General features: G+C 46.6%; 1 protein-coding gene across 1 annotated transcript in view; it reads right to left on the minus strand.

Moving 5' to 3' along the window:
• Positions 1-2,353, minus strand: part of LOC138972501 (uncharacterized) — a 6,582-nt gene extending 4,229 nt beyond the window's left edge. The window contains exons 1-2 of the mRNA XM_070345137.1: positions 953-2,353; positions 54-256 (exon numbers count right to left, since the gene is read on the minus strand). Of these exons, the coding sequence (XP_070201238.1) occupies positions 54-256; positions 953-1,738 (989 nt within the window). The 5' untranslated portion in view covers positions 1,739-2,353. The remainder of the gene's footprint in view (positions 1-53; positions 257-952) is intronic.
• Between the last annotated feature and the right edge of the window lie 7,591 nt (positions 2,354-9,944).

Consider the following 9,944-nt stretch of genomic DNA (forward strand, 5'->3'; position numbering starts at 1 on the left):
TTGTTTCAGCACTGTGCATGTGACGAAACTGACATGGATGTCACTTCTCTCACCTGGCCACGATGTCCAGGTAAAGCTGATCAGTGAGCTGAGTGTCCACAGTACAGGCCATCCTGTGTTGCCACCAGGTGCTCAGCTGTGATAACACGGCGGGTGTCACGTGCCAGTACGATGCAGGCTGGGACAGTTGGTCAGAGCAACAGCACAGCTTCAGGGCCTCCGCTGTGTTGGCGGCACCCAGGCTCTGACACACCGCCTGCAGTAGAGACATACATGTACAGTACGTAATACTTTATCTTTGTGTGGGACACAAGTATAATTATTTCCTTGGTTGAAACTGACAAAACATCCATCGTTGTGACTATGTGCGCACACTCTCGCGCGTGTGTGTGTGTGTGTGTGTGTGTGTGTGTGTGTATGTGTGTGTGTGTGTGTGTGTGTGTGTGTGTGTGTGTGTGTGTGTGAGGCAGCAATTGTAAATGTACTGAGACCAGCACACACTCTCTCCCTGTGTCTCTGTCTCTCTTTCTTTCTCTTTATTCTCTCTCTCTCTGTCCCTAGCTCTGTCTCTCTTGTCTGTCTGTGTGTCTGCCTCTCCCTCCCTCCCTCCCTCCCTCCCTCCCTCCCTCCCTCTCCCTCTCTCTCTCTCTCTCTCTCTCTCGCTCTCTCTCTCTGTCCCTAGCTCTGTCACTCTTGTCTGTCTGTGTGTCTGCCTCTCCCTCCCTCCCCCCCTCTCCCTCTCTCTCTCTCTCTCTCTCTCTCTCTCTGTCCCTAGCTCTGTCTCTCTTGTCTGTCTGTGTGTCTGCCTCTCCCTCCCTCCCTCCATCCATCCCTCCCTCCCTCCCTCCCTCCATCCATCCCCCTCTCTCTCTCTCTCTCTCTCTCTCTCTCTCTCTGGATCTCTCTCTCTCTCTCACTCTCTCTCTCTTTCCCTCTCTCCCTTTCTCGTTACCTGTTCCAACTGTTCATCGTTGTCCAAGACTCGCTCTAACTGAGCACTGCTGATGTAAGGCAGGAAGAGAGTTTTCTTGACAGTCATGCAAGGTCCGATGTCACTCACAAGGTGCCTCACCACTCTCTCCGACTTGTCCAGCTGCTTGACCGCTTGCTTCACCTTCTGGGCAAGGAAAGGATCGGCCGGAGGGACTGTCTCGTTCGAGGCACCCTTGGTTTTCCCCACAGACTTGAGCTCTCCGATCAGAATGCCGTGCTGGCGGTGGATCAAAAGAAAGTCAAAATCGCCCTGACGATCTTGTGCTAAGTCTTTGGGTCGTGGGAGCTGTTTCGCGGCCGCGGCATAGGCAGGCTGGTTGAGGTAGCTGCCAAACTGTAACTGAGACAGGATGAACATGGCCTCGTGACGACTGTCGCCAAGCTCCTGCAGGTTCAGCATCACGTGATTCTGGGCAAAGTCATCCCGTATGTCGCTCTCCTGCACTCTTTCTGGCACGAGATGTATCTGTGACAGTGACTCCTGGGTCCACATGCTGTATTGTGATGGCGGGATGAAGTGGCGACGGGACGTGGGAGCTCTGTGCTCAAGGGATCCACCAGTCGGACAGTCTGGTAGCACAAGCACGGGCTCACCGGTACCGGGTGCAGTGCCCCTGAAGTAGGGCACCCTGTTGAACTGTACCGGCGGCACACAGTAGGTACGGGTGAGAGCGTCAGGGTAGAGTGACGTCACGATCTGCCGCCAGGGCTCACCCTGTGCCTGTTGCGAGTTTCTGGCCGCCATGGTCTCGGGTTCAAACCTTCACTCAATGTGACCTGCGCGCTGTGTTGCTTTTGGGAACGACAGAGAGCTACCCGCGTTGTGCTGCTGGTTATGATCTACAATTTGTCTTTCTCTTACATCCGGTTAGACAATCCCTTACACCCGGTTAGAGTATCAGTCCAGGTTCACAATGTCCTGTTCTGCTGGTTTTGATCAACAACTTGTCTTTTCCTTACACCCGGTTAGAGAATCTCTCACACCCGGTTAGAGTATCAGTCTCTACACATGCCCTGTTCTACTGGTTATAATTATCACGCTCAGTGACAGAATTACGCACGTCTGGTTCCCCTATAGCTCAATAGGTAAATCTTCAGACAAAATGTTCCAGGTTTTCACCACACAACGTGTCATGAATGCAGAGTGTGGCGTGCTGTGTGTTACTGACCGAGGTCGGGTGTGGCTCGCTAACACGGCTCAATACGCATATGTCACAGACAGGCAGGCTTCACTGTCACTGACACAAGTCAAGTTTTGCAGACTGTCACTGACACAAGTCATTTCTCACAGACAGGATGACTTCACTGTCACTGACACAAGTCAAGTTTCACAGACTGTCACTGACACAAGTCATTTCTCACGGACAGGATGACTCCACTGTCACTGACACAAGTCAGTTCTCACAGACAGGCTGACTTCACTGTCACTAACACAAGTCAAGTTTCACAGACTGTCACTGACACAAGTCATTTCTCACAGACAGGCTGACAACACTGTCACGGACACAAGTCAAGTTTCACAGACTGTCTTAAGAGAAGAAGATGGTTTGTTGAATTTGATCGACCATAAAGTTTACGCAGCAGCCGTTTCGTCTGTCCACAAACATATATTGCCTTCCACTGTCCACAGACATATATTGCCTTCCCATTTGGATTTTTATCCCATGCATAACAACCTCGTGTTCAAGACAGTTAGAGAACGATCCTGCCGTACGCTAAGTCTTGATCCAGAAAGTATCTGAACGTTGGCGCCGTTGCTTTGAAGAGTGTGACAATGTGGTTTTTTTCTTTTCTTCTGTGGCAGCCATTGAACGTTGTCCCTTGACTGATCGTCATAACACCGTGTCTCTGTCTTCATGCAGCCAGTGTGACTTGGTGTGTGTCTCAACTGTAGGCACCATTGAACGTTGAACGTGGCGAGGTGCGGCAAACCATTGCGTCTTTGTCTTGATTGTTAGATGAGAAAGGGAAACACATTTCCTTTAGACTCAGTCACTATTAATATTGGAGAGGACAAAAAACACAAGTTGGAGCAAAAGCAAGTTTGGCACGGTCTGGTGTTGGCTTGTCCCACGAACTGAAAAACAAAATAATTGTTTACTTTGACCAAGGTAGATTTTGAGTCCCAACAAGAGCAAAGCGCGCTGTTTTTGAGAACTACTCTAGGGTTTCATATCATTTCCATACACAAAGCACGATGAACACCATTGGATTTGTTGTTTCACATGTACACATTTCACAAAATGAGCAGAAGAACTTATTGAATGGTGTTGACCATTGGAGTAATTAAATGTTGACTTTTACAATTCCCCTGTAAGACTGTTCCAGTTAACCATTGCTGCCAGACTTCAAGAACTGAAAAAGGTTTCTATCACTTAAAATAAATTAGAATATTTCCAATAAAAATTATATTGAAAGGATCTTCGCTAACTATTGAAAAAGGAAATTGCAAAGACGTTTGCCGTTACAATCTTCAACCAGAGGGGCGCAACACACACACACACACACACACACACATACACACACTTACACACACACACACACAACACACACACACACACACTCACACACACACACACACACACACACACACACACCCTCGCAAGTGCAGAGTGAGAGAGAGATGTTTGTTTGTTTGTTTGGCTGGCTGGTTGGTTGGTTGGTTGGTTGGTTGGTTGGTTGGTTGGTTGGTTGGTTGGTTGGTTGGTTGGTTGGAAGGCTTGGACTTATGTCATACTTACAGAACTAACTTACGTTCGTAGTTCATTTGGTGTCAGTAATCTTGTTTGTAAAGATTGCATTACAATCTCACTCCCAAATTAGTTGAAGAGACGTTTTAAAACCAACAGCCTCAAACTGCCCATCAGATCATTTTTCCGCCTGATAACGGCTAATGAATTGAATAGTTAGTTGATTGTTCGTTTTTCGATTAGTTACATACGTACATTAATTAAAAACTGGCAGGTCGGCAGTTTTGGTAAAACTGTATACTTTATCGTTATTCATCAACAATTCTCGAGTGTGCTCCAAACTTACACCCACTAAATATAGTACCAAATGGGAACTTATTAAATTGAAACTACAAAGGTTCCACACACACAACAAATCAAAACTTGACTAAATGTAAAAATAGATGAGCATTTAAATATTGTGATTGCCGTTACAAGACATTCAGGTTAGTTCTTCCCTCAGCGGTTGACGTATAATCGAAACAACGAAGAAAGCTTACACAGCTAAAGACAATAATATTCCTATACGGGCACAAAGAGTCCAAGGAGTATGTTGTGTCTAAAGTGTTTCCATGCACCCCGTGCCTGTGGGCAGTGCAAAAAGAACCAGCCGCCGTTTTGCCTGAGACGGCAACATTCACTGATCCTGCAGAGACACAACATGCAACGTTCACTATTTGTTTTGCTACGTGTATGTTAGACACTGCTTGGTTGCCAGCATGCTGTCAGTGTGTATGTTAGGCACTGCTTGGTTGCCAGCATGCTGTCAGTGTGTCTGTAAGACACTGCTTGGTTGCCAGCATGCTGTCAGTGTGTCTGTAAGACACTGCTTGGTTGCCAGCATGCAGTCAGTGTGTCTGTAAGACACTGCTTGGTTGCCAGCATGCTGTCAGTGTGTCTGTAAGACACTGCTTGGTTGCCAGCATGCAGTCAGTGTGTATGTAAGACACTGCTTGGTTGCCAGCATGCAGTCAGTGTGTCTGGAAGACACTGCTTGGTTGCCAGCATGCAGTCAGTGTGTATGTTAGACACTGCTTGGTTGCCAGCATGCTGTCAGTGTGTATGTTAGACACTGCTTGGTTGCCAGCATGCTGTCAGTGTGTCTGTAAGACACTGCTTGGTTGCCAGCATGCTGTCAGTGTGTATGTTAGACACTGCTTGGTTGCCAGCATGCTGTCAGTGTGTCTGTAAGACACTGCTTGGTTGCCAGCATGCTGTCAGTGTGTCTGTAAGACACTGCTTGGTTGCCAGCATGCAGTCAGTGTGTCTGTAAGACACTGCTTGGTTGCCAGCATGCAGTCAGTGTGTATGTTAGACACTGCTTGGTTGCCAGCATGCAGTCAGTGTGTCTGGAAGACACTGCTTGGTTGCCAGCATGCAGTCAGTGTGTATGTAAGACACTGCTTGGTTGCCAGCATGCTGTCAGTGTGTCTGTAAGACACTGCTTGGTTGCCAGCATGCTGTCAGTGTGTCTGTAAGACACTGCTTGGTTGCCAGCATGCTGTCAGTGTGTATGTAAGACACTGCTTGGTTGCCAGCATGCTGTCAGTGTGTCTGTAAGACACTGCTTGGTTGCCAGCATGCTGTCAGTGTGTCTGTAAGACACTGCTTGGTTGCCAGCATGCTGTCAGTGTGTCTGTAAGACACTGCTTGGTTGCCAGCATGCTGTCAGTGTGTCTGTAAGACACTGCTTGGTTGCCAGCATGCTGTCAGTGTGTATGTCAGACACTGCTTGGTTGCCAGCATGCTGTCAGTGTGTATGTCAGACACTGCTTGGTTGCCAGCATGCTGTCAGTGTGTCTGTAAGACACTGCTTGGTTGCCAGCATGCTGTCAGTGTGTCTGTAGGACACTGCTTGGTTGCCAGCATGCTGTCAGTGTGTCTGTAAGACACTGCTTGGTTGCCAGCATGCTGTCAGTGTGTATGTCAGACACTGCTTGTTTGCCAGCATGCAGTCAGTGTGTATGTTAGACACTGCTTGGTTGCCAGTATGCTGTCAGTGTGTCTGTAAGACACTGCTTGGTTGCCAGCATGCTGTCAGTGTGTATGTTAGACACTGCTTGGTTGCCAGCATGCTGTCAGTGTGTCTGTAAGACACTGCTTGGTTGCCAGCATGCAGTCAGTGTGTATGTTAGACACTGCTTGGTTGCCAGCATGCTGTCAGTGTGTCTGTAAGACACTGCTTGGTTGCCAGCATGCAGTCAGTGTGTCTGTAAGACACTGCTTGGTTGCCAGCATGCTGTCAGTGTGTATGTTAGACACTGCTTGGTTGCCAGCATGCTGTCAGTGTGTCTGTAAGACACTGCTTGGTTGCCAGCATGCTGTCAGTCTGTCTGTAAGACACTGCTTGGTTGCCAGCATGCTGTCAGTGTGTCTGTTAGACACTGTTTGGTTGCCAGTATGCTGTCAGTGTATATGTAAGACACTGCTTGGTTGCCAGCATGCTGTCAGTGTGTCTGTAAGACACTGCTTGGTTGCCAGCATGCTGTCAGTGTGTATGTAAGACACTGCTTGGTTGCCAGCATGCTGTCAGTGTGTCTGTAAGACACTGCTTGGTTGCCAGCATGCTGTCAGTGTGTATGTAAGACACTGCTTGGTTGCCAGCATGCTGTCAGTGTGTATGTAAGACACTGCTTGGTTGCCAGCATGCTGTCAGTGTGTCTGTAAGACACTGCTTGGTTGCCAGCATGCTGTCAGTGTGTCTGTAAGACACTGCTTGGTTGCCAGCATGCAGTCAGTGTGTCGGTAAGATACTGCTTGGTTGCCAGCATGCTGTCAGTGTGTCGGTAAGATACTGCTTGGTTGCCAGCATGCTGTCAGTGTGTCTGTAAGACACTGCTTGGTTGCCAGCATGCAGTCAGTGTGTCTGTAAGACACTGCTTGGTTGCCAGCATGCAGTCAGTGTGTATGTAAGACACTGCTTGGTTGCCAGCATGCAGTCAGTGTGTCTGTAAGACACTGCTTGGTTGCCAGCATGCTGTCAGTGTGTATGTTAGACACTGCTTGGTTGCCAGCATGCAGTCAGTGTGTCTGTAAGACACTGCTTGGTTGCCAGCATGCTGTCAGTGTGTATGTTAGACACTGCTTGGTTGCCAGCATGCTGTCAGTGTGTATGTAAGACACTGCTTGGTTGCCAGCATGCTGTCAGTGTGTCTGTAAGACACTGCTTGGTTGCCAGTATGCTGTCAGTGTGTATGTTAGACACTGCTTGGTTGCCAGCATGCAGTCAGTGTGTCTGTAAGACACTGCTTGGTTGCCAGTATGCTGTCAGTGTGTATGTTAGACACTGCTTGGTTGCCAGCATGCAGTCAGTGTGTCTGTAAGACACTGCTTGGTTGCCAGTATGCTGTCAGTGTGTATGTTAGACACTGCTTGGTTGCCAGCATGCAGTCAGTGTGTCTGTAAGACACTGCTTGGTTGCCAGTATGCTGTCAGTGTGTATGTTAGACACTGCTTGGTTGCCAGTATGCTGTCAGTGTGTATGTTAGACACTGCTTGGTTGCCAGCATGCTGTCAGTGTGTCTGTAAGACACTGCTTGGTTGCCAGTATGCTGTCAGTGTGTATGTTAGACACTGCTTGGTTGCCAGCATGCAGTCAGTGTGTCTGTAAGACACTGCTTGGTTGCCAGTATGCTGTCAGTGTGTATGTTAGACACTGCTTGGTTGCCAGCATGCAGTCAGTGTGTCTGTAAGACACTGCTTGGTTGCCAGCATGCTGTCAGTGTGTCTGTAAGACACTGCTTGGTTGCCAGCATGCAGTCAGTGTGTCTGTAAGACACTGCTTGGTTGCCAGCATGCAGTCAGTGTGTCTGTAAGACACTGCTTGGTTGCCAGCATGCAGTCAGTGTGTCTGTAAGACACTGCTTGGTTGCCAGCATGCTGTCAGTGTGTATGTTAGACACTGCTTGGTTGTCAGCATGCAGTCAGTGTGTCTGTAAGAATGTCTGAGTAACCCTGTTTGGCACAGTCAGCTAGTGAGTTTTTTGGGATTGAAACCCGCTAAGTTGTTTTGCTGATTGTTCAGTGTGGAATGAATACTTTTTGTTGTTGTTACGATTCAACACAAGTGAACAGCTCAGATCATGGGTCAATAAAGTGTTACACAGATGGTCAAAATTAAAGTACAAGATATTGCACTGGAAGTGGAACTACACTGTTGCTTAGTGTCTGTATGAAGCTACAAGGTGAAAATAGAAAAAGAAAAACACGATTCTTGACTTTGATGGGCTTTTTCTGCTCGTAAGCACACATTCTTCTACTCATCACAGCATGCCCCATTATTGAGTTTAAAACACCAATAAAATTTGTTTTGAATAAAACTCACAATTTTACAATAAGAATTTAGAGACCTGAATCAATTAGGTATATCCTACTTAGTTTGACTTTTGCAAAACTAAGTAATTACACATTTAATTGAATCAGTCAGACAGACGGAGACATAGAGAGACAGACAGAGGGCAAACAGAAATCTGAGAAAGAAACCCCTTTAAAAATGTTACCATGTTTGAAATGAAACATCGCAAGGTGAAGCCATAATTCATCACCTTTCAGTATGACGTCATGAGCGTGTTCCACACTTGAAATGACGTGTTTTTATCATGTTGTCAGCTGCACGGAGCTTGGAAGTATAATTTCCATTCAACGATCCGAGTTTGTTAAGTTTTAGCCTATTTTCAACGTCAAACACCATGAAACTATATATATTTGGAATCAGAAAATGGTAAGGAATAGATAGAAGTTGTTTTTAAGTGTCTTTTTTCATAAATAAAGATAGTGGTTATTTATCGGTTTTCTTCATTTTTAAGCATAATTATCAATACAAAACAACAAAACTATATAGTTTTAGATACAGGACGCAATAGGGAATACACCAATATACATTTTTTGTTTCAAATATTTGTTTTTAAAAATTTGAAAAAATGACATATTTCGAACAAACATTTCAATAACAAAACTTTAAGTGACCAAACTGAAATGCAATCCCATAATCCGGCCTAGATCTGAGATTGTGTGATAAGAAATTCGATCAAATTGATGAAAAACGAAAAACTGTAACTGTGAAAGTGCTGCCTCGACCTTTTGGCAAACGGTAAAATATGACGTCATCAAACTGTCCTATCAATCAACGGAAAAACCTTCTATGAGAAAATCCAGTCAAAAATATCCATATCAAATTTCATAAAGATCCACTCCGTAGTTTTTGAGATATGATCTGCAGTGTGAAAAAACGCCCATAACGCCCAAAACGCAAACTCATTTGTCATGATTTGGTCGTGTTCTGCTGATACTATAATGTTTTTCTTTCCTAAAACACACTATAATAGTAGCCTTTCCCAATGTCTATGCTAAAACTGACTTGTCTGTGTTGTCAATGATTTTCGCTACAGTGTGAGAACACAATCTCACGCCCATAACGCTGTGACACGAAAACTCATTTGGTCGTGTTCTGCCGATACTGTAATGTTTTTCTTTCTTAAAACACACTATAATAGTAGTGGGAAAACACCCACAACACTATGGCTCTCACACCATGCCAAGCACCCTGTAGGGTACAGGGAGGGAGGGTGGGGAAACACCCACAACACTATGTCTCTCACACCATGCCAAGCACCCTGTAGGGTACAGGGAGGGAGGGTGGGGAAACACCCACAACACTATGTCTCTCACACAATGCCAAGCACCCTGTAGGGTACAGTGAGGGAGGGTGGGGGAAACACCCACAACACTATTTCTCTCACACCATGCCAAGCACCCTGTAGGGTACAGGGAGGGAGGGTGGGAAAACACCCACAACACTATGTCTCTCACACCATGCCAAGCACCCTGTAGGGTACAGAGAAGGAGGGTGGGGGAAACACCCACAACACTATTTCTCCCACACCATGCCAAGCACCCTGTAGGGTACAGGGAGGGAGGGTGGGGGAACACCCACAACACTATGTCTCTCACACCATGCCAAGCACCCTGTATGGTACAGGGAGGGAGGGTGGGGAAACACCCACAACACTATGTCTCTCACACCATGCCAAGCACCCTGTAGGGTACAGGCAGGGAGGGTGGGGAAACACCCACAACACTATGTCTCCCACACCATGCCAAGCACCCTGTAGGGTACAGGCAGGGAGGGTGGGAAAACACCCACAACTCATAACTCATAACTCATAACTCATAACATTTTATTGATCCAACAAAGGAAATTAAATTGGTCATCAGCACATATAG

Source organism: Littorina saxatilis, linkage group LG8 (assembly GCF_037325665.1).
Source record: "Littorina saxatilis isolate snail1 linkage group LG8, US_GU_Lsax_2.0, whole genome shotgun sequence".
NCBI classification, from domain to species: Eukaryota; Metazoa; Mollusca; class Gastropoda; order Littorinimorpha; family Littorinidae; genus Littorina; species Littorina saxatilis.